Source organism: Struthio camelus, chromosome 20 (assembly GCF_040807025.1).
Source record: "Struthio camelus isolate bStrCam1 chromosome 20, bStrCam1.hap1, whole genome shotgun sequence".
NCBI lineage: Eukaryota > Metazoa > Chordata > Aves > Struthioniformes > Struthionidae > Struthio > Struthio camelus.
Window position 1 is genome coordinate 7,811,876 of NC_090961.1, and position 27,107 is coordinate 7,838,982.

General features: G+C 51.0%; 2 protein-coding genes across 4 annotated transcripts in view; both read right to left on the bottom strand.

Moving 5' to 3' along the window:
• Positions 1-6,306: 6,306 nt before the first annotated feature.
• On the bottom strand, positions 6,307-9,002 carry LOC138061752 (alpha-1-acid glycoprotein 1-like). Its single transcript, XM_068915308.1, has 6 exons — positions 8,749-9,002; positions 8,160-8,302; positions 7,586-7,656; positions 7,351-7,452; positions 6,791-6,891; positions 6,307-6,591 (listed from the first exon to the last, which is right to left on the bottom strand). Exons 1-6 carry the CDS (start codon positions 8,857-8,859, stop codon positions 6,520-6,522), a joined length of 600 nt encoding a protein of 199 aa, XP_068771409.1. The 5' UTR covers positions 8,860-9,002; the 3' UTR covers positions 6,307-6,519.
• Positions 9,003-11,723: 2,721 nt separating this feature from the next.
• The window catches only part of COL27A1 (collagen type XXVII alpha 1 chain), a 167,247-nt gene continuing 151,863 nt past the window's right edge, over positions 11,724-27,107 (bottom strand). For all 3 annotated transcript variants that reach the window (XM_009666966.2, XM_009666965.2, XM_009666964.2), the window contains 18 exons: positions 26,920-26,973; positions 25,864-25,917; positions 24,246-24,299; positions 24,062-24,169; positions 23,558-23,665; positions 22,034-22,141; positions 18,722-18,775; positions 18,040-18,102; positions 17,520-17,573; positions 16,511-16,546; positions 15,920-15,937; positions 15,499-15,534; positions 15,136-15,162; positions 14,828-14,893; positions 14,233-14,401; positions 13,963-14,072; positions 12,891-13,109; positions 11,724-12,279 (listed from right to left, as the gene is read on the bottom strand). In XM_009666966.2, the coding sequence (XP_009665261.2) occupies positions 12,133-12,279; positions 12,891-13,109; positions 13,963-14,072; positions 14,233-14,401; positions 14,828-14,893; positions 15,136-15,162; positions 15,499-15,534; positions 15,920-15,937; positions 16,511-16,546; positions 17,520-17,573; positions 18,040-18,102; positions 18,722-18,775; positions 22,034-22,141; positions 23,558-23,665; positions 24,062-24,169; positions 24,246-24,299; positions 25,864-25,917; positions 26,920-26,973 (1,485 nt within the window). In that variant the 3' untranslated portion in view covers positions 11,724-12,132. The remainder of the gene's footprint in view (positions 12,280-12,890; positions 13,110-13,962; positions 14,073-14,232; positions 14,402-14,827; positions 14,894-15,135; positions 15,163-15,498; positions 15,535-15,919; positions 15,938-16,510; positions 16,547-17,519; positions 17,574-18,039; positions 18,103-18,721; positions 18,776-22,033; positions 22,142-23,557; positions 23,666-24,061; positions 24,170-24,245; positions 24,300-25,863; positions 25,918-26,919; positions 26,974-27,107) is intronic.

Below are 27,107 nucleotides of genomic sequence, written 5' to 3' on the forward strand. Positions count from 1 at the left end.
AGATCAAAGCTAATGATGGCAGTGAGGAGTCAGGGATGTTCAGGTCCAGTTGTGCTCTTGCAAGTACCAGGCTTGGGGCTTTCAAGATGAAAGGCTCTGTACTTTTTCCCCCTTTTTAAAAACAAGCTATCCTTGAGGGCTATTCAAAACCATAGCTGGTTGTGACAGTGGCCTCTGATTTGGTTTAAAATCTCCATGGGGGCCAGACTGGGAGGGGTTACCGATGGCTTATGTCTGCAGTTGTTACTCAAGGCTCTTACTTGTCTATAAATCTACTCGTGAAGTCTGGGTCCTTGTAATCTGAGAAGCTCTTTTCCTATGGTGTCAGCTGAAGTCAGCTGAGACGCTTATCGGCCTTCTCTAGACTGCAGCGCTCAAGGCCGCTGGCAGCATCCTATCTAATGCTGTTGCCCTCTCCTACCCTTTAACTATCTGACATCTCAAGGTGGGGGGGGGGGTCAAGTTGGTCTGTCACAAGCTGGTAAAGGTGTGTTTGAAGGGAGGGCTGGCCAGGTACCTGTGCCCTGAGCCTGGGGGGCAGGAAGCCTGTTGGATTTGACTTCACGCAGCTCCCTTTCACCCTGGCGAGTGCCAAAGGCCCTGCACTCGGGTGATGCCCTGTGAACGCTGCCTTACAGAGCAAGGATATGCTAGTACTGCAGAGAGGAGGACTCTCTTCGCTGTGTTCCCTAGGGCTTGTCCTTTCTTCCTTTTTTAAGGAAGAAGGATATTTTCGGTGCTTAATTACTAGGTTAGAACCAAGATTGAATTACCTTTCAGGCATGCAGGAAAAACTCTCTTTTTTAACCTTGCCTCCCCTTTAACAAACACGGAGCAACAAGTGCAGGGATGTGCAGGACTAAGGGAGAGCAGGAACCTGGGATCCGAGTGCTGCGTTGTAGCGCAGGAATCTTGGCGCTTGAGCCTCCCGCCTCCAATGTGCTGAGCTTATTGGGAAATGGGGAAACATGACCTTTTTCTCCAGAGAAGTAAAACTGCAGCTTGGATTGGGTTAGCACCCCCTCCCTTTTTGGCAGGAGTGGAACCTGTCAGTGTTGTCATCCTACACTGCAAATCTTGCCATGGGTGAACTCATTGGGGATCTCTAGCTTGGTCCAAAGGGTTTAAGAAGAAACATCTGCCCCAGCTGAACTATTTCTGGCAATCAGGCTGCTATCAAGAGAATTAGGTGGTTGCTTCTAGCTGAGCTTTACTATCTTCCTCCTTAGACTGCAGTTAGAGCAAGTTTCTAGCCTTCTATGTACTTCAGTTACTCATTGAATGCTTGACAGGCTCTTTTTTTTTTTTTTTTTTTTTTTTTTTTCCCTTAAGTAAGGGATTGCCCTCTTCTGGTTAGTCTCCATTACTGCTTCATCTACACCATGTTTTTAGTAGGGTGCTCTTCCAAAATTGGTTTGGGAGTATCTGGTGTGAAGCTGGGAGGACTGAGTCAGCACTGAAAAAACCTCCAAATGTCACCTTGTCCTGGATCCCTGATTGCTTAAGATCATGTTTTTTCTTCCCCCCCCCCCCCCCCCAATACTAGTCTAATGATACACAAGGTGAATCATTCTTCTTGCAAGCTCCACTTCTGATCTCTTCAAAAAAACCAGCTTCCTGATTGCTGACATCTCATCATCAAAATGCGCCACATTCAAGCAAAACACATATTGACTGAGTGTTAGTAGCTACCAGCACTCCCAAACTTCAGCGTTCTCTGAAGATGCAACTCCATGACTGCAGCCGGGGCTCTGTGCCTCGCTTGTCACCTTTCTTGATTTCTCACATTTGACACAGCTCCTTCCAAAAGAACAATCAATAATGGAATAAATCAAACTGCCCATGCATCAGCAGGAGGGAATTTTCTGAAGCAAGAGAATGGTTCTTTTTATCTTGTAATAAGTCTAAAAAAGGCTCCTACACCATGCTCAGTCCCTTCCAGTTGGATGGTTCCCACGTGTCCCTTAGGGCCCCTGTTGGGCAGGTCAGCGGATGTTTGAGTTGTGCAGCTCTCCCAGCAGTTAATGCTGGGCCTGGAGAAGGTGCAGGCTCTCTGTGCTGCTCCAGCTCACAGAGCCAGGGCTGTGAGCTGCTGCTAGTGCCGTTTTCTAAGTCTGTGCTGTAAGGAAGAAATTAGGTTTCTGGAGCAAAGCTGTGCTATACCAGCTTGCTCAATAAGAGCAAGGGGGATTCAATGTTTCTGAGAAACAGATAGAATTGTTGTACTGCCCAGGTTCTCTGAATCAACATGGTTTAAGTTCTGCTAACACCTCAGGGATGTGCTGTATAAGTCTGCTCTGCTCACTCGTATTTTCTTCAGCCTGACAACAAAGATTGCACATATCTATTTTGTGTTTGTTTACCTGGTTTCATTTCAGTTCTTAAGCTGTGATGTCCCGCACCTCAGCAGGGCACAGACACCCTCCTCGGCTAGCAGGCATTGCACCAGCACTTTTAAGGACAAACAGTCCTCGATGGTTCTAGTCATCTTGGCTTTCTCAAGGCTTTGTCTGTCTTACTCAAACTTTCTGAATGTGATCCAGGTGGCTCTGTGACCCTCCAGGTTTACAGCTGCTTCCCGTTACCTCCTTGGGGCAGGCTCTGGGCTCCCCCCGGTGACCCTTGTTGGCCAAGGAGCTCCTGGCCACCTCATTACTGATCACAAAGGGGTTTGGAAACCTGTTTGTTCCCCTAGTGTTTGTGTGACATTGTGGGAGATGTTGTGGAAGAAAAACCTGGAGGCTGCGGGGTGTAGGAGGCTGTGCCTGATCCGGTCCGACTGCTGGGAAGTGGGGCTTTGGGCGCAGCCAGAAGCGCGGCGTTTCCTCGAGCAAGAGAGCAGATGGCACGCGGGAAGGAAAGGTAAGGTTTTCTCACGCCCCTTTGGAAAGAGGAGTCCTGTCAAGCTGGTTTGGACACGAGGTTGTTCGCAGGATAAAAATTCCTGTGCTGGGTGGCAGATCCTTTCTTGGGTTAGGGTTGGGTCTGGTTAATTTTTGGATGGAAAGCTCTGAAGGAAAAGCTCCGTTTCTAGGGGAAGGGGGTGCAGGGTTAGCAGGTTGCACTCTTCTGTTTAATGAGCAGCAGGAGTGGCATTGCTTCTTCCCGATCTCCTGAGAGCAGGAGTTTGTGGCTAAAGCTGAGGCCAAAAGCAGCCCTAAGCTCCAGAAATTCCTCTTGTTGCCGCGCGTGTGTGGGGCTTCCTCTATCGCTGTAGGTAGCTCTGCCTGGGACAGAAAAAGGACTTTGGCTTGTGTAAATCTTCCCAAACCACGTTATAACCCGCTATTGTGTGAACTCGCTTGTCACGTGGCTCCTCTGGGGGCCAAAAAAGCAAGTTCAAAAGCAACCAGAGCTTTTTGGGGATTGAAATTTTTACAGTTTCTGCTGCCCTGGGGTGGTGGGGTGCTGAGGGCTCGGGCACTGTGCCCCGTCTGCCCCAGCTGCTGAGGGCTGTTGTATGCAAAATGAGAAATTTCAGGGCAAAATCTGATGGTTTAGCAATTTTCCCCCTGCTAGCAGGGGCAGCAGTAAACTACCAGCTTTTGCACTGGAGTCGCTTAGGGACAGGGATTTTGCTCTGGGGAGTCGCGCATCTGCAGGGCGGCGTTACTCTGAGCTGCCGCAGTGTTGGCCAAGCGAGTTTCTGCAGTCCCCTAAGTCCGGTAGGTGCCCTTAAAAATTTCTCTCCAAGAGCCTGCGGGTGGGTGACCGAAGCTGCAGCCCAGGCCGGTGCCTTTCGCTACCGCGACGGCGGCTTTGCAGAGCTGCCGGACGGAGGTCCGTAACGAGCTGCTCGGGGAAACGCGCCTTTTTCCATGGCGCGATCCTCCTCGGATCCGGAGGCAAGAGGGGATCCGGGTCCCGGCGAGGGAAGGGGCCGGGGCGCGGAGGTGGCCCACCCAAAGCATCTGCTTACTTTCTTAAGCAATCGCTTTGGAGCGCGAGAGGGCCGTGGGACGCTTTACCGAGGTTGAAAGCGCCGCTTTGTGGAGCGCTGCCGGGCGAAGGGGCTCTGCCCCGGCAGCCCAGCGCCGCAAAATCGCAGCTGGCTCCAAACCGGCGAGATTTCCCAAAGATCCCGACCTCGTACGTTTGCTCCCTGCTCCCCAAATATTTATGGCCTACGTGGGTTTTAAGTTTCTGCTCTGCCCAGATATTCAGGCTTTGATGGGGTCCCGAAATATTCCTGTAACCCCGGAGTGGCAGTTTTGGGAACATCGCTGGCAAAACTAAGCTGCTGCGTTGAGATACCGGTGTTAAACGCCTGGAGAAGGCGTTGGGAGCTGAAGGCAGCCCCTCGGGTCTGGAGGACGCTGCCGTGACGCGCTCAGGAGCGCGCGTCTCTGCCTCGGGCGCTGCTGCGGCGCTCTGGCTTTTTGTCTACGTTTGCGGCGGTATAAAAATTTAGCAACTATCCTCCGGTCCGTTCGAACCGATGTAGCTTTTGCTAAACGGGTCAATACCTCATTCTCATTGCAACCGGTTCCTCGAAGAACAGGCGATAATTTTTGGAGTGAGAGGCTTAAGCAGTTCTCCGAAACGCACCGTGAGGTTTTCCCCTCCTTTCCCAGAAAGGTTGCGCAATAACCTTACAAAATGAGCCGGTTTCCTTCCTCCTGGCCGCGGGCGGATTCGTTCCCCGTTCCCGGCACGGCGTTGCTTCACGGGTTTTATGGGCGCTCGAAGGCGGCGTTTGCCGCCCGCTGCGACCCCGGGGGCTGCAGGCTGCCCGGCAGCTGCGGCGACTCGGGGCAGGGAAGAAAAAAAAAACCTCTTGGGGTCGCGGTGAGAGATTTGGGGAAGAGATTTCCCCCTAACGCCCATGGCAAAAATCTTATTTTTGACCTCAGCTCTAGCTCTGGGTTTTGCTATTTCTCCTTCTTGCACCACAGTAACGACAAAAAAAAACAAAAAACAAAAAACCAAAAAAACCCACATACACAAACTACAGAAATTCAATCGGGGGGTGGAAACGGAGCCTGGTGATTTGGAGATTGGTGTTTTTGGCTCCTGTTGCCCCTGGGTGGCGTTAGATAGTCAGACCAGCCCTATTTCACTCCAGCAGATTTGCATTAAAAAAAAAACAAAACAAAACTTTCCTCCTTTTTGAGATTCTCTTGGGGGCTAACAAGGGCACCGCGAGAAAACTGGGCAATGCAGGATGGAAAGGCAGGTTTTTTTCCAACGCCTGCCTGCAGCCCCGTTTCGCTCCGCGCGTTTTCCTGAGCGCGCCGAGCGGCCCGGAGCAGCGGCAGCGCCGGATGAACGCGCGCGAGCCCTGACACGCGGAGGGGTAGGGACGGACTTTCCGTTTTTCCCGGAGGTAGAGCGAGGATTAATAGCCCCTACGCTCCCCGCAGGAGTGGGGCAGGCGCTGGGCTCCCAATGGCACGCGCGCCACTGGCGTTGCCCAGGTTAATGCCGCTTTTGCGTTTTTTTGGCCGCCCTGCCCGTGTTCCTAGGACGTTTCCCTCCGGGACCAACCTAAATCTTCCTCCCTGCAGTGTAATCCTGGTGTTAGCTCTTCCGCCAGCCGCAATACGGAGGCTGGGCCCCCCTGTCCCGCTGCCGGCCACCGCGGCCCCTCCGCCCGCTGCCATCCTGGTGGCGTTTTATCCATTCCTCTCTTCTTTCCTAGTGGGTCCCGGCTTGGAGTCAGGGAGTCTCGCGGTGCCCCGTCCCCCTCCCGCTGCCTCAGCCCCGCGTGGCCCGAGGCAACGTCTGGGATCTGGTGGGAAAACTCCAGCGTGGGAAAAATCCCGTGGCAAAAGCCCCCGGGTGGGATCGAGCTGTGGGAAGCGGCTGCTGGGGCGACGCTGTGAGTCCGGAGCCGGGGTCGGAGCCCGCTCCCCGACGCGGGGCGGCCCAGAAGGGCGGTGGATGAGCAGATTGGTGCTTCTTGGTAACGTGAGCGTTGCCCCGCGGTGATGGGGGAATTGCCTTGAAAGGGAGAAACCAGCTGGCTGGTTCTGGCTGGCTGGCGGCCAAATTCCTTCCCTTTTTTTTTTTTAATGGGAATGAGTGCCGCACGGTGCAGAAACGCATCGGAGAAACGGGTAATCCCCGGCTGGCGCAAGGCTCGGCCGTGGGCCCCCCGGGGCGGTTGCCCAAGATGCCCCTCGCGCCTCATTGTGGCAGTGCCCGCTGGCGCCCACTGGGTCCGAACGGGGCTCGGTGCCAGCAGGCACCCAACGGGCCCGAACGGTGGCGCCCAGCCCCGTTGGGCGCCGAGCCCTGGAGCGCCGGGTCATGTGGGGTGCCAGCACTTCTGCCGCTGCAGCGCCAGCGAGCGTGCGCCCGGCGTTCGTTACGTACGAGTTTATTTTGGCACGAGAGCGGAAAAACAGCAGATTTCGTCAGGAAAGGGCGTTCTGTGTGCCTTGAGAAAGGTGGTGGGGGGGGAACCCCCAGCGCGCTTGACGGCAAGTCCTGAGAGCGCGCGGGGCGCTGCACTGCGCCGGGCCGGCAGCCTTGGCAGGAGGACGAGGAGGAGGAGGCCGATGCGTGGGGCCGGGGCTAGGCCAGCTGCGGCTCCGGCGCTGCCTCGCCGTCGTCGCCCGGCTGCTCTCCAGGCACAGGACATGCCTCCTGGGGGAGAAGGGCCGGCGTCAGCGCCGCAGGGCTCTCGCCCGGCCCCGCTCGCCCCGGCCTTTGCGCGCCGTGAGCCCGCTCCTCGGGGCTGCGGCGGCCCTTGCCAGGGCCGGGGTGTCCCACTCTGCTCCCGGCGGGGCGCAGGGCTCTGCCTGGACCCGCAGTGGCAGCGGTGGTGGTGGTGGGGAGGTTGTACCTTTTCGGAGACCGGGAAGATTTCGTCGTCTGTGAACCCGTGGCACGCCAGCTGGGCCCTGAACTCCTCCAGGTGCTCCTTGCTCACGTTGTGGGAGCGCACTGGTTTGAAGATGACAACATTTAAATTTATCAATTTTTTTTTTTTTTTAAAGTTGGTTTGAGGTGATGCTTTGCCCCTCGGCCGTCTCCGACACCTTTGCGGCCAGGAAGGCGCCGCCGCTCTCGCAGCGAGGCTGGGACGGAGCGGCGGGGGCCCCGCGGCCGGCGGCGTCGCTCCGTCCTGTGGCCCGGCCCGCGCGGAGGAGGGAGGGCGAAGGGCAGCGATGGGAGCCTGGACTAGCGCCGAGGCTTTCTGTAGGCTCAGGATGGGCTTTAGGACCGTGGAAAGTGCAAGAATGCCTAAAATGGTTGGCCGCTGGGGTCCTGTCCTTCCCGGCCTCCCTCTGGGGGAGACGCAGCTCCTCGGGAGCCTCCCGCAGCCTGGCCGTCCTTCCCCGCGCGGGAGGGGAACGCGGCGTGTTCGCGACCGCCGGCCGTGCCCGGGGCGGCGTTACTCACCCGAGAGGCTCAAGCCCAGGAAGCCCGTGTTGAAGTGTTTCAGGATCAGCAGGTCCTTGTCGCTCTGGATGAGCTCCGCCACGCTGACGACCGGGCCGTCGGCTGGACGGGGAGGGGGGCACGGGCAGAGGCGTCAGGGTCGCCGGCCCGGCCCCGCCAGGCGGGGAGAGGGCAGGGGACGGGGACGTGGTGCCCAGGGTGGGGGGGGGGGGGGGCTCTCCCAGCTGCAGCGTACCGTGCATCAGCGTGCTGTTGTTCCAGAAGATGTGGATTTTGCTGGTGTTCCTCGTGACGCAAGTCTCGTTCCTGGGGGGGCAGAGGGGCCCGCTGGGGGTCAACGTGCTGCCTGGGGGGGGGAGCCCGGCCCCGAGGCCGTGACGGCGCCTGGCTGACCCGGCCGGGCTATAACCGGCAGCCTCGGGGCTCTCGCGGCTGTGACGACTCGCGCGAGCTGCTTATGGCTGCTGACGTCTCTATTCCTGCTTCATCCAGGCTGTCCCCGCTGCTGCCCGCCATAAGGGAGCGTGCGGCCCCCGCGGGCTCCGGCGGCGGACGTCGCCCGGGGATGGGGACCGGCCCCGACGCCTCCCGCCTCGACCCCATGTCTGCCGCCTCCTGGGGCAGGAGGGGGGGGACGGGGAAGCCGTTTGCCCAAAACGGGAAAGCGGAGACGGCAGAACCTCCGCCAGAGCCCGGCCTCGGTCTGTCGCCCGGTGCGCGGCCTCCATGGCGGCAGCGGCCGCTGGGCGCCCGGAGGAGCCGGGCGAGCAGGGAAACGCGGCGCGAGAGGCGCGACCTCGTGCTCTTACACTCTCATGATTTCCGTGACGTTGAGCTCGTCCTCGTGGCTGCCGGGGTAGAAGAAAAAAGTAGCGTATTTCACCGTTTTCAGCTCCTCGATGTGGGGCGGGTACTTGGAGGAGCCGATGAGGTAGATCCACTTTCCCAATATCTGGGGAGAAAAGCAGAGTGGGACGCGGGGACCTGGCAGGCCGGCGGCGGCGGCGGGCTGGGCTGAAGCTGCCTCGTTTTCCTCCTGCCGCCGCTCCGGCGCCCGCGGAAACGCGCCGGCTTTGCTCGCCGTCGCGCTGCCCTCCTCTTCGGTCGCCTCCGGCGTCCCCCGGGGCGCAAACGCCGCCGAGGGCTCCTTGGAGGGCGCCGAGAGCGAGGGCGCGAGCTCCCCCGCCGGGGCAGCACCCCCGAAACCGCCCGCTGCCCGACTCCCGCGGCGGCGGGGCCCCCCCCTTTTAGTAATCACTTATATTTTAGGCCTGTAAAGGTGCAGTTAGCGAACGAGGCGCTGAGCTGCCGCCCGGCATCTCCTTGCCCCGCGGCGGCTGGGGAGAGGGGGTGAGGGGAGCGGCGCCGGAAGGGCGCCCCGCTCGCCCCCCGCCTTACCCGGGAGATGCTCTCGGCGTCCAGCGTGGCCGGGACGAGCGGGGCGCAGTCCGGCGGCTCGGCCGCGAGGGCGAGCGCCAGCCCGAGGGCGAGGGCCAGGCCAGCCAGCATGGCGGCGGCGGCGGCGTTCCCTGGTGTCGCGGGTGGCCGGGACCGGGCTGCTGGGCGGCCGCCGCCGCTGCCACTCGCGTCCTTATATATGTGGAAGTTGCCCCGCCGTGTGCGCTTGCTCGCTTGCTTAACCGTGCTGCTGTTTGCTTGGGGGGGGGGGGGGGGGGACAAGAGGGCGATTTACACTTGCGAAAGGTGGGATTTCTCAGCAGAAAAGGCGAAAGCCCGTTTCGCCGCCGGAGGCTTTTGTTCTCGCGGCCCGCAATTAATTTGGCGGGTGTTTGGATAAGCGCCGTGCCAGGCGCAGGTGTGTTGGCGCGCAGGGCTGCGGCGGGCAGCCGGCCTCACCGGGGCGCTCCTGCCCCTTCGCTGCCCGGAGGCGGCCCTGCGCCCCGGGGCGAGGGGCTGGGGATGCTCACGGCGGGGGGGGGGAGCTGAGCTCCGGGCCGGCGCGCGGGTGCTGCACCCATGGACCGCTTTAGAGTTCGGCGTGTTAGGCCCCAGCAGGACACACCGTTCCCCCCCACTAAAACCAAGCTCTTCCAGCCAGCGGTGCCGCGCGAAGGCGGCTGTCCGCCGCCGCCGTGACCCCGGCGCTAGCACGGTGCCGGGCGGGAGGCTGCACGGGGCCCTGGCGCCACCTTCGCGGCCCAGTGCCGTGCTGGCCGGCGCAGGGGTTCCCCTCGCGCCCCGTGAAACGCGCTGTTGTGCGGCTGGGTCCTCACGAGCCGCCTTTTGCTTTCCAGGGGCTTTACCGGGCTTGCTGGTTTTAACCCCGGCCAAGCGCGGCGGGAGGTGTAGCTAGCGGCGGGGGGGGGGTGTCAGGGCCGCCGCTGCCCTTTCACGGCGCGGGGCACCTGGCCGCCCCTGCTCCCCCCGCCTCGCCTGCCCCCGCGCTGCTGGGAACTTGTGCAACCCGGGGCCGAGCAAACAGGGCTCTGCCCCTTCCTGGACGCCGCTGCCGCCGGGGCCCGTGATGCGGCAGGGCAGAAGCCGGAGCGGCTCCCGGCGCTCGGGCTAGTTAATTTACGCGACCGGCTGCAGACGGAGGCTTCTGGGGCTCGTTCGGCCTCTGCTGCACCGGGGGGTCTGGGCAGGGTCTGGGCCGGCTCGGGGCCTTTGGCCCCTGTGGCCAAGGGGTGTTTCTGCACCTCTCGCCCGCTTCCAGTTTCTCATGAAGAAGCCAAAAAAAAAAAAAACAAAAAACCACCCCAGGAACGTCCCGTTTCATTGCCTCAATTTTAAATATTTATTTAAAGACCAAAAAAAAAAAAGGGGGGGGGGTGAGGGAAATAATAGAAAAAGCTTTAACGAGCACAAACAGTAGCTCTAATGTCAAGAAACACACAAAAAAAACCAACCACGAGGGGGATGAACAGAGGCGAACCAGCAGAGCCGGCGTGCGCGCCTGTACCCACACGGCGAAGGCAGAAAAACCAAGCGAGCGATGGGCGACTCGGGCGCAGCGGGGCGCGCCGGCGGCACGCCGGAGTATCGCTGAGCCGGGGCCGAGCCCCGCAGTCGGCACTGTGCGGAGGGTGAGGTATTTGAGAGAGACCTTGCTAACATTTTTTTTTAAGCTCATTAAAAAAAAAAACAAAAAAAACAGCAGGCAGTAGCAAAAAGAATACACAAAGAGAGACTCACATATATATATATATTTTTTTTTCCTCAAAAAAATAAAATCCATAGTCCATATGAGACATGAAAACTCCAAACAGGCACTGAAGCGTTTCTGATACAGTACAGCTCCGATTACATCAATATTATTCCTGATATAGAATTAAAGATTACCATAATTATCCTCTTAAAAAAAAAAAAAACTCCAAATTTACATATAGAGACTAGATTTCTACAAAACTTAACAAAACAAAACCCCTCCAAGCCCGGCTGGGTTCTGAAACAAGGTACCATCATTTCAGTCTTGACAGAGGGGCCAGACAAAAGGAGAGCAGAGCTGGGGTTTTAAATACGAGATTAGACCAGGAAATCACTGCGCGCGAGAGCTGGCATGGACACGTGGCCAACGCAAATACAGCAAAACTAGTTACGTGACAACCGACTACAACCGTAGCTCTCTCTCTTGAGGCTTAATGCTTACCGCATCTGCGGATGAGCTGTATCCCTCACTCCTCTCCCAAAGCAGTGAAGTGCTGTTTAAAAAAAAATTAGCAATGTTTGCTTTTAAAATAGCTGGTAAGTAATTTTGGATGCAACGACTGGTTGTGCATCACTGACATCCACGGCAATTAAAAGCTGCCTTTCAAGGTGACTGTTTCTCTGATTTAGCTGTAGATCACGACCTCCTCTCTTCTCCGAGAGATGGTCCTATGGGGGTTTTTTGGGGCTGTGGCAAGACATTGTAGCACCTTCACAACCTTAAATAGTTTAAAGTCATATATATAAAATAACACACTTTTTTAAAGAGCACCAGAGATTTCACAGTGAGAGGTAGAAACAAATCAGATGAGCCCATCCTCTCTCTCTCTTATTTTAGCACCAATCTCTTCCTCTCTCCTCCTTCCATTCCCCCCTTTCAGCTTTGGGACTCTCCCTTACCCCAACACCACACATGAGAAGGGATATTTATTAAACTCACCCATGGAAGGAGGAACTTAGGTTTTTTTTTTTGTTCTTTTTTTTCTTTTTGCTTTAAATAATATAATATATATTTTTTTTGTTTCTTCTAATATTGCACATCAAAATGCTTCCGGCACACAGAGCAGCCAGATTCAACTTGCAGCTCCGCCTGGGAGAGCCTGATGCAGCAGCACGTGGCCGTCCAGAAGGTGACAAGCTCTGAGAGGGAAGCTCTATCGTTTAATTACTTTTCAATGGAAAGAACATTTGGTAACTCAGGAATCAGGTAAGACAAAATGGAGGAAAAAACAAACAAACAAAACAAAAACCAAAAAAAATGCACGCTGCAAGTTTCTTGAGGTTTTTCTCAATATTTTCTTCTTTGGTCATGGCAAAAGCTTTGTGTGTGGAACTGCTTGCAACATCTAGTCCCCGATCCCTTTTCACTGTTCATGTCCCGACTGACACCCGCTTCCCCTACGTCCTTGTTAGTCCTCCTTTCAAGAATCTGTTGAGTTCAGTAGATCACGGGTTCGTTGAGACCTTGAGCCAAAGGCTAGAGTAACAGCTGACCCAAATGGTAGAGCCCAGCTGTCCTTGCCGTGGAGAGGTGGGAGACCCTGTGTAAAGACGTAGGCCAAAAACGGGGGGGTGGGGGGGCAAAGCCTTGGAGCCCAGTTTTGACGGCTTTGTTCAAAGGAAGCACACGGGGCCGACCTCGAGGTGATACTGCTTTCCTGGCTCGGAGCGGGGAAGGTTGTAGATGTTGACAATTGGTAGCTGGTGAGGGTCCTGGGTCCGAAACGAAAAGAGAGTCCGATGCCAGCGTCCATCCTTGATCTACGCAGGGAAGGAGCAAGACAGAAAAAGTTGATTGGCTGGGGGAAAGGAGCTTGTTGGAGAGGAAGATGTTTCACTAAGGTGCTTGAAAAGCCCTGTGTGAGGCAAGGGGCTGCCCTGTGGGCAGAGCAAGTCTGCCGTGAGGCTCAGAGAGCATTTTTGGGAGCTCTTTATCCACTTCATGTTGATGGAAGCTGAGTTTCAAACAGCATCACAAAATGTGAACCGCCTAATGCAGTGAACCCAAAATGCAGACATGATGCTATCAACTCAGTGTGACATCTGGCAAGAGCTGAGACTGCTGCCTTTTAGTGCCGCTTCCCCCTTCTGTCATTTCCCTGGTGGTACACGTGACACTTCTTTTAAATTTGGAAGAGTTTTCTATTTGAAGGCAGTCACCTTAACAGGAGACGCCATAGCACCTGGACTACAAAACTGAGACTGTGAACAGGTAAACTAGACCCTTCTCTGCTACCAAAAAAAAGGGGAGTCACGGAGCAAGAAGCATAGGCACAACTTGAGCCCTCAGTTGGTTCAGCTTGACATTTCTAAGCATTAGCTTGCACTGCAATGGTGCCTTTCCATCTCTCTACTCTTTCAGGACAACGTACCTTGCAATCATCAGCTGCCACTTCTGGCTTAAGTTGCCCTCCTGCCTCAAACATCTGACCGTTCCAGGCCTTAAAGCGCACAGCTCTTTCTGAAGGTTTTTCGGATGAGCCTTCCCGCCACACGGAGGTATTCAGGCAGTGGATGGTTATGTGCTGGACCACCTCTGAGCTCAGAAGGCGAAGGAAGTTCATCTGGACTCTACCAATGTCAAAATCCAGCTGTGAAGGTGACAGAGACGTTAGCTCATACCCCCTGCAAAGGGGCAGGAGGGAGATATCGGTATAGTTAGCACAAGAAGTGGCAACAAAAACATCCCCTATTCTCTGCTTAAGTCTGGCAGTGGCTGCACAGGGACGTCTGAGCCCAAAACTGGTTCTGGCCTGAGTATGGGCACAAGGGCCAGATGCAAAGTCAATCTGGAAAATTGTCATGGGCACACAGCAAGTCCTTCACTTTTCAGAACAAAGTGGGAGGTTCTAAGTAGGAGAAAATAAACACAAAGTTCAAATTCAAAACTTGTTTCTGCAAGGAAGCAAAGCAACAGGCTCTAGTGGGGACAGTAGATGACACCAAATACTGCTATTGGTGTTTTTTGCTACATGTACTTCCACAACAGAAAGCCAAAGGCTATTCCAGAGAAATCTTGTAGCGTTAGTTTCAGCAGAAAGTTGTATATTTAAGCTGACCTCAATGTTTCAGGTGCTTGTGGAAGACAAAATGCAGGAGTGACCTGAACATAAATCAGTTCAACAATGCAGTTGGGAGCAACATGTTTGCAAAATCACTGGCCTCTATTAAGGTTATGGGTTAATTAAACATTGCTGAAAATGTACTGCTTTGTCTTGGCAAGAGTCAGTATTTTTTAACTGCATGAGAGCAGGCCTGAATGTAACAAGCACAACTACAGTAACTCTGCCTCAAGCATACACCAGCATGTGCCGTTATAGAAGGTATATAGTTATAGTGGTCACTGTCCAGTATCCTGGGATTACACACCTGTTATATTAATAAATCCTCTATAATAGTGATAGCAATATGGGAAATGCAATTCTGGTGCAGATCTGTGTGTACCTTGGAGACAGTGATGGGGTTGAGGCATGTCTGTCCACCATTGGTGAAGTTACAAATGACCTGTATGGTGTCCGAGGAACAGCCAAGATTTGGGTCAATCCAGTAGGTACCTGAGGAAATGGAGGATTTGGAGATTAACAAGAACTCCTAGCCTTTCCTGTGCGTAAGATCCAACTAATGCATCACTGGTCCCAGGGCAGGAGACCAGTTTGAAGGCTACTAAATGGCCCTATGTAAGGATGTGGCCTTTGCACACACAGGGCTTCCTACCATCATTCATCTTCTGTTCACAGTTCATGAGGTCTCGACAGATGCGTGCAGGATTTTCCTTGGTTCCCAGGGGTCTTTTGATGCTCTGAATGAGGTTGCTGAGGTAGTGTAGAGTCTTAAAGATCTCCCCTCCATGGTCCAGCATCAGAAGGTCTGCATGTTGATAACCCTGGCGAGAAAAGGAGGCAGAGTCAGTGGTGAGCCCTTAGCGTGGCTGACGGTTGCTTTGCTGGGGGACCAGGCACTGTAACCACGAGGGTTTCTGCTTTATCTACAGGAAAACTCAGTGGGCCAAAGACCGGCAGCACTGGAGGTGAGCAGTGAGCCAGCAGCTCTTGCCTTGTCTTGAACAGGGAATCTCTGAACTGCTTGGAAAGGCACGAAGTTGGGAGTTTCACAAACAATTAACACAACTAAACCATGTCCTTTAACTGGAGCTTTGCATGCACAAACCGCAGTTATTTGATGCGAACGGAAGACAAGTCAGAGCTTTGCATATATAGGCCTCAAATGCAGAGAAAGAACAAACAAGATTGTGACCGTTCCCAGCCTACAGCTGCAGTGAAGGCCAGTAAGTTCAAAAGCGCCCGCGTACCTCTGTCCTGAGCGCAGTGTTCGAGTCGATTACTGACCGGAAAGCTGCACCAAAGCCATCTTGTTGCTAGTATGGGGTGAAAAATATGGTGAGTGAGATTGTTAGAAGCTGAGCATTCCCTGAGGCAAGCAAATGCTTCTCTGTCTAGGGGTGCAATTCAAGCATTGCTCTGCTAACGCAGCATCTCTTGCTGGACCTGAGTGTGTCTTCAGGGTCCCAGCAGGCCTTAATCTTGATGTCCTATTGGCATCTCGGCTCTGCATGCCTTATTACCATCATTAACGAACATACAGAAAACAGCAACTTACAAATGAAGCTGGAATTCCTGGTGGTCCCTAGAAACCAAAGCAAAAAAAAGTGCATCAGCCAGAAAGAGGGGCAATTACTATGGCAAAGATATTCTTTCATGTCCTTTTGAAATGCTCTTTCCTCTGGAGCTCCTCAATGCAGTCTAGTGAGAGAGGCAACAATGCTGTCTCTATAAAATACTTGGAGATGGTTTGTAGTAAGGCGCAATAAACAGTAGTCCATTCACACGCACACATTCTTGCATACGAGGAATGGGGCTAAACTATAATTTCCAGTGAGTGAGCAGTCCCTCCAGAGAGTATCACTGCAATAATTTTAGCTTGTTTCAACACAATCTTTGAACTCTTTCCACGTATACGTACCGGAGGGCCAGGGTGTCCTCGTGGGCCTGGAGGACCCTAAAGACAGAGTGGCAGCAGTTAGTGAAATGTCTCCACTTTGTGTTATTTCCGTTTATCATAGCTGTCACCAAAATGGGCCTGTTCCCTGCTGAAATCCTCCAGATTTTTGACATTTTACAGCATCACCTCTCTCAAACCCTTCTGGAGACAAGAGATCACCCTGTTTCCTGTCTCCCAACTTTGTTGCATCTGTCTGCACCTGCTCCCATTCCTACTGTATCTCTTGTTCCTAGCCCTTTGGTTCTCTGTCATTCCTATCAAATCCCCAGGTCCTTATCACGTTCCCTGTATGCATGTTACCTGCCCTGCAGCTTCTTATTTGCTAAAGCCAACAGTTTTAAATAAAAGAGAGTAGTCAGAAAAAGTGATGTCAAATACTCACCCTTGGACCTTGCAGACCCTGCAGAAAAAATTAGAAGATGCTGTCAGAAGATGCACAGTAATAAAAAAATCTCCCTGCACAATCCTGTTGCCCCCAAGGTGCCAATGCAAGGGCTGTGTGCTGTCCATGGAAGGACAGAGGAAACAGTAGGCAAAAAGGAGGCTGCACCCAACCAACACTGCTACATATGACACCGGCAGGTCTCCGTGCCGCCAGCGGGGACAGCACGCTGCCTTTTGCTCTGCCATTCACTGCACGTTGTTCCTGTAGATGCAGCAGACATCTGCAAAGTGTTCTCTTTTGCTGTGCAATTGGATTAAGTAAACTGGAATTTTAATAGCAGAGTGTGTGTCTATGTGCATGCATAGACGTGTGTGTGTGGGGTGTGTGTGTGTGTGCGCGCACGTGCGCGCACATATGTGTGTGCATGTGCCTAGACGTGCCTGTCTCTCCCATGTGGGACACTGATGCCACAGCACTGAGCCAGAGTAACTGTGGGTCCAGCAGAGCCCAGCGTGACTCTCCCTCACTCAAATGAGAGAGGAACCTCTTAACACCAGGATGTACCCCAGGATGTGGAACAGTGCTTACCGTTTCTCCACGGCTGCCTTTGTCTCCCTTCGGACCCTGTTTCACATACAACGAGAGCACGATCAGCAATTGCTAGTCACCAGCTCTCTTTGGAGGCATTGCTACCTAGACACTCTTTGCAAGGTCCCAGGCACATCTCTAGGCAAATTAGCTCATGCTGACATATTGGCCTCCCCCCTCACCCATCCAGAGGGGAAAAAATAACCATGACTGGACATTTCACATATTAAACATGGAATGAGCACCGAGAAGTGTCTACCCCTATGGCATCCCGGAAGCTAAAGTGCACGTGGAGCGAGGGGAGGGGACCCTTTCCCTTGGGGCTGCAGGGCACCGAGCCCCTACCTTCCCTGCCTGCTGTGAACAGCAGGAGCCACTTGCTTCCTTTTAGGCACGTTTACCCATGAGTCCAAAGCACCGACGATGGCTGAGTTAATCTTACTGGTTTTCATCTCTGTCAACATCAGCCTCTTTGAGCTTTGAGTAACTTTATTCTCATGTTTTTATGAAGCATTGACCTGTCTTCAGTGCCTTTGGCATTTCAGGACAGGCAAGGTAGGAATCCCAGGGTGGATTTGTCAACACTTCCCAGAATCCAGCTGTTCCCAGTTTAATACAGTTATCAGATTTTTTTTCCTTGGGGCCTCCCAGCCTGAGCTCTTCGGAAAAATCTGGCAACTAGCTGTAGTGCTTACATGTCTTTTGGAAAAAAAAAAAAAACCTTCTAAATAACATTCTTGCCTTTTTTGTTTGAGCCCCTCTATCCACAAACTCACACTTAAATGGAGTTGCTCCTCACTTATAAGTTAATAATCTCCCTGCCCCTGCTCCAGTATACATGCAGCCAGAGACTAAATCTGCATGTCTCTCAAGCTGCTCATCATCAAAATGTTTCACTCATTACAGCAGGTCTTGGAATTTGCGTATACTGGCCTCAAGCACCTTGGATCTCAAATACTATGCTCGTCTGAAAAATATAGGCAAAATAAAGGCAGAGGCAGATACTTACTGGGCTTCCTGTGGGACCCAGAATTCCGAGTGGACCAATAATTCCTTCTTTCCCCTAGGAAAGAAAAGATATGCATGAACCATCAGGTGGGAACTGAGAGTCATTTTTACTCAGTCTGTCTCAGTAAAAAACACTGAACCTCTTGCAACCTTTCAGCACCATGAGCATTGTATTCCCTGTGCCGAAACAAAACCATTTCACAAGTCAGGCCCAAAGACACGAGGCCTCACAGTATGGTTGTCACAGCCCAGCTGAAACCTCAGAAATTACAGAAATAGAAAGATTTCAGCCACACATAAAAGCGTAACTGTCTCCAATGGCAGAGCAGCCCTGCGCGCATGTGGTTAGCTACCGATGCGTTTGGGTGGTTTAGAGCCGGTACAGCGGCCGTGGCTTGTATTCCGGCTCCCCAGTGAACCACTGCACTGTGCTCATTATAGCACCCGGTAGCCTCACAGAAATAGAGGACGGAGGAAGGAGGAAAAAAACCCCCAAACAAAACAAACTGAAAACCACTCACCATGAGACCAGGTGGCCCACGTGGTCCCTGAATGCCTTTGAAACCAAGGTCTCCTGGGGGCCCCTGCAAGCAAGAATGAGATGCCAGGTCCCAGTAATGAATGTACCCAATGTTTAGGGCCTTGCTTGCAGCTCTGCTACACGGCCAGAGGTGTGACCTCTTGTATGTGGGAATGGGAAGGTCCAATTATTACAAATTCTTTTCTCGCATGTTTTGCACGCCCTTTGCTCTCTTCAGAAAACAGATTGGTCGCCCTTTCCCTGGGAATTTCTCTCTAGGGCACAGGACAAAGTGAGTCTAAATTTCAAGCCAAGACTCAACCTTAGAAGCACACATCAGTGTCACAGGCACAGACTGATGATTGGCACTGAAGATACGAATGTCTTCTGACCAAGAGCAACAAAGACATTGAGGTGGGGAGAACAAGTTGGGGTATAGGACAGCCATTTTCCCTCGATTATTACCCATTTTAACAGGACAAAGCTCCATCAAACCCTGTGTAAATGCGCACTCAAGGCTTACTTCAGAAATGAAGATGCATAAACTAAAGAAAGTTGGAATCACAACTTAGTTTCAACAGTTTCTACAAAGCTGCTAATAAAGAATTTGCAGCAAGTATCGCAATGTCTGTCTCCAGTAAAGAGAGGTTAGAAAGCCAACAAGTCACAAGATATTCTCTTACCTTTGGTCCAAACATGCCTGCAATGCCTGGAAATCCCGCCTCACCAAAGTCTCCCTAGAAATGACAGCCAAGACAAATACAAGAACAAAGAAAAAAAGTTAACATTGAACGGCTGGTCACTCAAAGTCACTCGAAAAGTTCAGGAGCTTCAGGGAAAGAAAAATCAAATAGTATTCTTCAATCCAAACAGAACTGACGAGACAAAACGTATGAAGGAAATCTGAAGGTGGAATTACATGAACGTCAGGCTAGAAGCAGCTCTGGAAGGTCTCATGGACTCAGCCTTTCCCATCCAAGACAAGAGGTGTACCTACAGTATTTCCAGCAGATGCTTGTCTAGTTTTTCCTGAAACATTGATTGTGAAAGAGATTTCATCCTCTCCCTGCAACACGGCCAATATTTCACTGCTCTTAGTGTTTAAGCTTCCCTCAATATCCAATCTAAATTGTTTTTGACTTCTGATTTCTCCTTGAGCTTCCCTCGGGTTATAGGCTAAAAGTCAATCCTCCTCCTCTCAGAACAGTTTCTCTGGTTTGATTAAGATGTTACCAATGCTTCGCTTCTCTCAAGATGCTGGAGGTAAAAGGGGAGAGCTTGGAGCATAGTCAGCAGAAGCAGGATGGAGAGCATCCTCTTCAAGATCCGTCCCGGACATCCTCCACACTGCAAACACTGGCCTCAAAACCCTTTAAAGCAAGCTCTTCTTTTATTCAAATATTAACTGGACTAACCAACTAAAGGATAATTATTTCAAACTCTGCTCACTCAAGCTATCAAAAAAGTGCATATTCTTACAACATAACCTCTCCCTTAAAACCAGGAAAACTGCACATTCCCCAATTCTTTTCCATTTCAACCCTGCAGGGATTTTTGCTCAATTTCTCAAAAAAAAAAAAAAAAAAAGAAAAGATATTTGGAAGATCACCAAGCTTGGATTAACACATAGCATGCACTCTCAGAATAAAAAAACCACACTGGGTAGAATGCCTTTATATAAACACCCTCCTTTCACCACGTTTGAGATATATGTCCTTTGATATTTGTGGGCTTCCCAGATGTCAAAATGCAAAGTGATTCACCGTTCCAAAAAAAAAAAAAAAAAAGGACAGAAACATACACCAGATGACTCATCCTCAGTCTTAGGAACATAAGAGATGGAAAAGGCTTGTTTGGCCTCTCAGCTGGACTATGCGACCATGCTGGATTGTACTTTATGGGATGTTTTATAATATCTCGTTCAGCCCAGTTGTAAATGACTCAACCAATGGGGTTTCCATCACCTCTATTACAAGGCTATTCCGGAGTCAATCTATAGACCTCTGTTAGGAAGTTCTTCCTGCCACAATAGTGAGAAACCGCTTGGCAAGACTGGGCTTGGTTGGAATCGGTGGAGCGTAAGAAACTTTCCAAGGATATACAAATGATTTAACTGCCCATTTATGGATTCTGGAAAGCAAACATGCTACTAGCAGAGGGCTAAGGTCTTTCCTGTGTTAGGAGAACCAGCCCAGCCCTCTTTCTAGAGGAATTTAGTGCAAAAGTAAATGGGAAGTCAGAAGGCTTTTAGAGGAGTCTAAAATCACAGAGTCACCTCAGCTAAGGGCACCTGACTGGTATTTATACAGCAAGGTAAGCAACTACTGTACTGGGCAAATGAACCTGCCACTTGTGCACAGAAGAGAAAAAATGATATTCTTAGGCTGTTGGCTAGTATTTTTCAGCTTGTTTGAATACTGCTCTCACAGGGTCTGATAGAAAATACACAGACAGAGAAACTGCCTTTAACTGAGGTAGCTGGGAATAATCATCTGCATGCAGGTCATAAATATCTACCACAATTCAGGATATATTTTGGGGGGGGGTCCGTGTTTTCCCTGAGTCATTACCACAGGCAGCTAGATCAGATCTGCCCAGCCCTGTTGTGATCACAGCTCCTGAGTGTAATGAGGGGTCTACTCTTACCGGCACACGGCCCAGAAATCAGCAGCTTTTACAGAAATAGATGTATTCCATCACGCAGGCAATCCTGCCCTTTTGCAACACAATGCCGTGAAGGCAACACAGCTGGTGAAACAGCCCCACCACGCTGTGGGTCACACAAAAACTCTGAATTATTCACTGCCTTGAGCCCTGCGACACACAGGTCACCCACGCGGTTTAACCCCTCAGTGGCTCTCCCACGGGCATGCGGAGCATCCCAGGGCACTGCGCCTGGAGAACAGGGAGAGGGGTAGGCTCACGATCAACGCTAACCCGAGCTCTCCTTGGCCCTTGCTCTATATCAGTCCTAATCTTTTTTGTTCCTAGTGTTAAGTTTTGTATTCTTGGCTTAACTACATCTTGTGTTAGTGGGGGTGTTCCTGAGGTGCTTAGCCGGTATTGGAAAGGGAGTAGTTACACAGGTCTGCATGTTTCAGATGGCTGGAAACCCCACTGCTGCAAAGACGTTGAACAGAGAGAGGAGACAGAGCAGATAAGAGAGACTTAAAATGTTTCCCACTTCAGGGTTTCTAAAACTATCTTAAATGATTCTAAATAAATTAAATAGTTATGGTCTCCTCTGTACACTGTAAGAAATATTCCTGACCTAAAGTGGTCCCAATCTAAATAGCTTAAGCATTTTCAATATAGCCTCAGTCTGATGAAGTGTGACACATCAGTGCTCAGTTAGACAATCCCGCTAGCACAATAAATAAAATCACTAAGGATTAGGAGCCTGCCTGGGAGACAGGTGTGGGAATTTAACTTCTGCTTCGACTCAGGGCTCTCAGTATTTTCCCCACTGTGCTCTGACCCACAGCTCCATTGCCCAAGAAACCACACCAGGATATTCACTTCTGGACCTCCTGTACGGCCCCAACAGAGCTACCAGCTCCCCTTTGCACCTTCTGGATGGTTTGGATTTCAGGGTCTGCTTCCAGCTCTCAATACTTCCTGTGGACTCCACATGTCCCTATCATAACGTTTCTCATCAAAAATACTGTTGTAGGGCCTGTTTGATATGGTTCTGTGGACCGGCTGCCAGCACATACCACAGCCTTGGGACTACAGGAACGATGATAATGTGAACAGTGCGACTGTGCTGTCTCAGGGAACCCGGGCACAGATTAGACCCCTCTTGCACAAGTGAGTGGAGAAGAGCAGGAAAGTGTGCACGCTGGAGAAAACTATGCTGACACCAAACCAGGTATGAGTTCTCTTGTAAGAGGCTGTCCCTGGGTCCACCCTGCTATCTAGGCCTGCAGATCTGCTTCCTCTTCATACAGGAGACAGTTTAAAATCAGCTCTGATCATTTCAGTTGTTCACTGACCGGCTGTCCTTTGGGTCCTGGATCACCTGGGCTCCCTGGAAGCCCCATTCCGCCTGGTGGTCCTCGCTTCCCTGTTTGGCCAGTCTGTCCAGGCAATCCTCTTTCACCCTAAAAATTACAGAATCCAAGTAATTTTAGGGACAGGATCTAAATATAGCAACGTTCAGCTGAAATAGCCACAGATGGAAAGTTGGAAAAAAAGGGGCGCAGTGGGACAAGAAACATGGTTTCATCAGGAGATCCCTCAGGTCTGCGAAGGCAGATTATCGTGGGATGCACACTGAGACCAGCGATGGGTATGGCTGTGTCCCATCCTGTGATCCACGCAGAGCAGGAGCACTCAATAGAGCAGTACTGCCTGACTGCGACTGAGGCTTCTGTATGTTGCCTGTCCTGTCCTGCAGTTTCTCACAGCAATTGATGATTAATCCGTCTAAAATGCTGAAGACATTCCTAGGTTTCAGCTAGAGGACCTTAATCCAAAGGCTACAAAGCCAGCATTTTCCCTGGCACCAACCCTGCAACTCAAGGACAGCAGAGGGGTGCCTGAGACCCAGCACTGCACTTTGCACCACAGCTCTTCACCTTGCAAAGCCCCAGGAACAAAGCAAATCCAGCTACCTAAATCTGGGGCAGACTAGAATAGAGCAGCAAAGAGGGTGGCTGCTCAGGCTCTGGAAAAGGGGCAACAAACTCCCCAGCAGTAAGGGTGTGAACCAGGCATAACTACTCAAGGGTCTTTCAGGCATTTTTGGTAACAGCCTGTTATTCCACCCAGGGCAGCTGGAGGGCAGCAAGTGACAGTTTAAGAGTGGTGTGTTAAGCATAATTTAAATCAGACCTGATAGCCTCCCCAGACCTAGCTGGACTCTTTCCATTCACACTGTCTTTCTACAAATGGCTGAATTGCTGTTGGTCCAGTTTCTACCCTGTGGCCCACCTAAACCAGGATAAGGACCAGTAAGAACTCCCAAGGTCTCTAGAGAAGGGTTTCCCCGACTCTTTGTGCTTAGAGCAATGCCCAAGCCCATACTGGTTCCAGCAAGTCCAATCCTGTAAGTATCTGCTCAAAAACAAGTGTCACAAACTTCCTATCAGCAGTTCAGGCCCCATGGGGTAGCAGCTGGAGGACTCCTGCGTTTCCAGCAAAGTCATCCATCTTGGACTTCCTAAAGGCAGGGCTATTGCAATTTCTCCAAGGCCACATTTTTTTAGCTGGGTATCTACTGAAATGCGGCTGGAGTGTTCATAGCGTAGGTATGTGTATCTGGAGACTCGTGAACTCAGCGAACTTTGACTAAGGAATAAAGGTCTCTGGGATACTCAGCTGCTACAGATTTCGTGAAAGTGTATGGCTGGATGAGGAGAAAGACCCACTAAGCCTCCAGCTAAGTGAAAGATGGCAGCAGGAGTTCAAACTTTTATTAGACTCTGGAGATTCCAAACTCTAGATTAAAAACCCCAGGAAGCCAGGCTCACAGATTGAATTGCTAGGAGCAGTATCTTATGGAGTCAGAAACTCACCTTAAATCCTGGTGGTCCCTGTGCTCCTGGGAGTCCTGGTATGCCAGGGTCCCCTCTTTTGCCTGACATCCCTGTTATACCTTCTTCCCCATCATCTCCCTGCTCTCCCTAGAAAAGAAACACATGAAAAGTTATGGAACAAGACAATCTCTCCACCTGTGCACATCGCCTTTTGGGGGGACACGAGAGTGGTGTGAATCTGTCCTCAGCAAGAAAGCATGCATCTGGGCATGGGTGGATTTGCAGATACACGTACAGAGGTCTGTGCATATAAGTATCTATTTGTCAGGCTAGAAACATCAGTTTGTTTACAGACTTGGCCATGCAAAGGCATCTGCCTGCCTCCCTGTGCCTGTGCGGTATTAAGACCAGCACATGATCCACTCCGGTTACATATAAAATAGCATATCTATAGCTGGGCTACATCCATTTTTCCTGTATTAACTTTTAGTTTCCCAGCTCTTAGTTGCATTTGGTGCTATAAAATTACAATTGCAAACTCACCAGCAGCCCAGGCACACCATCCTTCCCAGGCACTCCGTCCACTCCAGGGGCACCCTCTTGACCCTGCCTTCCCACCACTCCTCTAGGTCCTGGTAGCCCAAGGGCACCCTAAAACCACAACGGTGTTAATGATGGAGGTGTCTGCACAGCTTTTGCTGGAGCAGAAAATTGAATCTTCACCTACCGGTGAGCCTCTGCTCCCTGCACTGCCCCGTGCTCCTTGCTTTCCTTTTTGACCCTGCAAACAAAAAAGAAAGACATCTAAAATTGCAGGAGTTCTAACACAACCCCACTTTGGAGCCTGATTTCAGGGTGTCCTTTGGTTAATGTTTGAAAAGAGTAAAAAACTCTTATAAAGGAGATTTATAAAATCAGTTGCTGCAGCGCTAGGAGATGAACTGCTATTTGGTTTTATTACAAGTGGTTCTTCGTATGTCTTGTGAGTTCTCAAGCAGGAATGAATAGCTAGAAGGCAAGGACCTACATTTTCCTAATACAGAGCAGATGAGGACAAATAAAGCAGGAGGAACTTGAGGAGGGACTCAGTGCACTGGCAAACATCAGAACAAGATGCTTAAAATCTGTGTCCTCTGTCAGTTCCTTGACAGCACAGCGCAGAACTGAGCAATGAGCAAATCTTCTGCAGGGCACTCAGCAAGGACTGGTCTGAGCCCTCTCCCCACTAGGTAACTCCCTCTCTGCTGGAAAGTTAATGGAAACTAAAACAGTAAGTGTCCTGTATCTGAAACTTGCAATGCTGCTTTGCGAATAAAGAAGTAGAAGAAACACTCCTGAGGTTTATTAGCTGTAAAAGGGATTAATTTCTGCCGAATGAATGGAAAACTCAGCCTCATCATCTTCACTAGTGCTCTCTTAGTGAGGTCACGTACTAATAAATTTTTAAAGCACTGCATTTTCTGTGCATTGTTTCTGCAGAGGACCAGGCCAACTACAGAAAGAAATACTCGTGGGGTGCTTCCTCTACTACTCAGCAGACCCAAAGGCAGTTCTAGATCATCCACTGGTGGGTAGGGTTAATTTACCTTATCGCCTGGGACACTCTTTGCCAAAAACACCTACTGTAGGTTAGACTATCTTCTGGCGTTACGCCATTAGGGTCAGATTAAAAACCCTTACATCTGCCAAGAGGGAGCAGGAATTTGTTGAGTATTGAGGTCATGTGCTTATGTTTTAGCAAATAAAGTCCTGGACCAATGAGAATAATTAGCAAGTTGTCATTTCAGCCAGATGTGGAGGTAGGAGAAGGTATCAGGCACCATGCTGAACGTTGAAGGAACTACGCGTGGTGTGTTTTCTTGCTCAGTAAGGGCAAGAAGTTAAGAGGGAGGGACTCTTTCAAGAAGCAGAAGAACTGCAAGGATAAGTAGACTCCAAATCTGAGAGGCTTCAAGCCAGAAAAGCTTGTGATTCAAATGAAGGAGAGAGATGCTTGCCTGGCTCAGATCTCCTTAGGGACGTAAAAGCCTGCTGGAGACTGGAAACATAGTGGTATGGGAAAGAGACACAACCCAAGGCAAGTGACTTAGGCTCTGCCCAAGATTCACCCACGCTGCAGCTGTAACTGTCTTGATCTTCTCCAGCTCCATAAAACCAACAAACTATTGGGCTTAGATGCTCAAATACATGTTTACAGCCCTCCCACTAGGTTCTCCACAGTCCTCCAAAGCATAAACCATGGGCCGTATCACACATGCTGGAGAAAAACATGAGAATCCTGTTAATTAGACACTTTCCAAGTTTAAAAACTTGGGACACTATAAATCCACCCTGCTGAAACCTACCACATCACCTTTGGATCCCTTTGCTCCTGGCTGGCCTGGTGGTCCAGGATCCCCCTAGAAAAGATGAGCAAGAAAAATCTGCTTGAAATTCCCTTCTGGCAATATCTTGCATGAAGTGTAATGAATAGCATTTTTTGTGCCCCTGATAACGCTGAATGCGTGGAAACAATTCAGGGGAACTGGCCGTGCTCAGACAGGTCTCCTGGGGAAAAAGGAGCAAGAAAATGTCTCCAGAGAGCACTTAGCAAGGTGCCATTTGAAGAAGTGGTAATGCATTCCCTCACTTGGACAGTTTGTATTCAGAGAAGCCATCACTAAATCCCAGATTGCTCCTAGAAAACAAGGCTGAGAAGCAGACAGGCAGGAGCCGACTGAGAAAGGTACCGTACAAGCTATATGCAGAACTAGGAATTTATATAGTGAATACATTTCTGGTGTTTGTAGTACCTCCCTTTTGCATGCTGCAGCCCTTTTCTTGGTTTGGCCTAGATACCAGATACTAGAGAGCTACCTACGGAGGAGTGAGGCACAGCGGATGTTCCACTAACCTCTAACCAGTCTCTTCCTCAACACACACACTTCTTCAGCCTTTCTTTTGGATATCCATTTTTTGTGTGTGTGTATTCGTGTCAGGATAATCTGCTATTGGCAAGGAGGCAAAACATGCAATTTCTGGACTAATGCCAAAGAGAAGGTGGCAGGTATTGAAACACTTGCAGATCTCTCCCACTTCAGCTTCGTTCTGAGCTGCATGTTTCCAATGGTCCTTTTCTAAAGGAAATCCAAAGCTCCTGTTTCTGTACCTGACATCTGAGGGGCTAGCAACTCTCAGAATAAATTAACTCCAATGGTGAATGCAGCAGTTTTACCCATTTCTAAGCCATATGACAGAGCGCTAAAATTTTAACCCCAAAACAGAATCTGTAATTCTTCCTAGCAGCCTTGTAAAGAATGATGTATTTCTTACTGCAGCTCTTCCTACCTTCCTTCCCTTTTGCACCCGTTTTTCACATGCATTTGACATTGTGTAGCTTACAATAAAGCAGTATCTCTTACGGGTAAACCTTGCTGTCCAGGTTTTCCTCTTTCTCCATCAAGCCCTTCTTGACCCTTAAATAGAAACAGAGAGGAAACATTAGTTTGTTCTTGGGTACTTTGTTGGAAATGGGGAACAACAACGGATGCTCACATGCTGTGTGAGAGGGGAATACAAACATAGCTGCATTCTGCTAATTTGAGAAAAG

Coding starts and splice junctions, on each gene's coding strand:
- LOC138061752 (XM_068915308.1), bottom strand. CDS start 8,859: ATGCTGGCTGGCCTGGCCCTCGCCCTCGGGCTGGCGCTCGCCCTCGCG. Junction 7,453..7,585: donor CAACAGCACGCTGATGCACG/GTACGCTGCAGC, acceptor CTCCCCGTCCAG/CCGACGGCCCGGTCGTCAGC. Junction 6,892..7,350: donor CCTGGGCTTGAGCCTCTCGG/GTGAGTAACGCC, acceptor TCTTCAAACCAG/TGCGCTCCCACAACGTGAGC.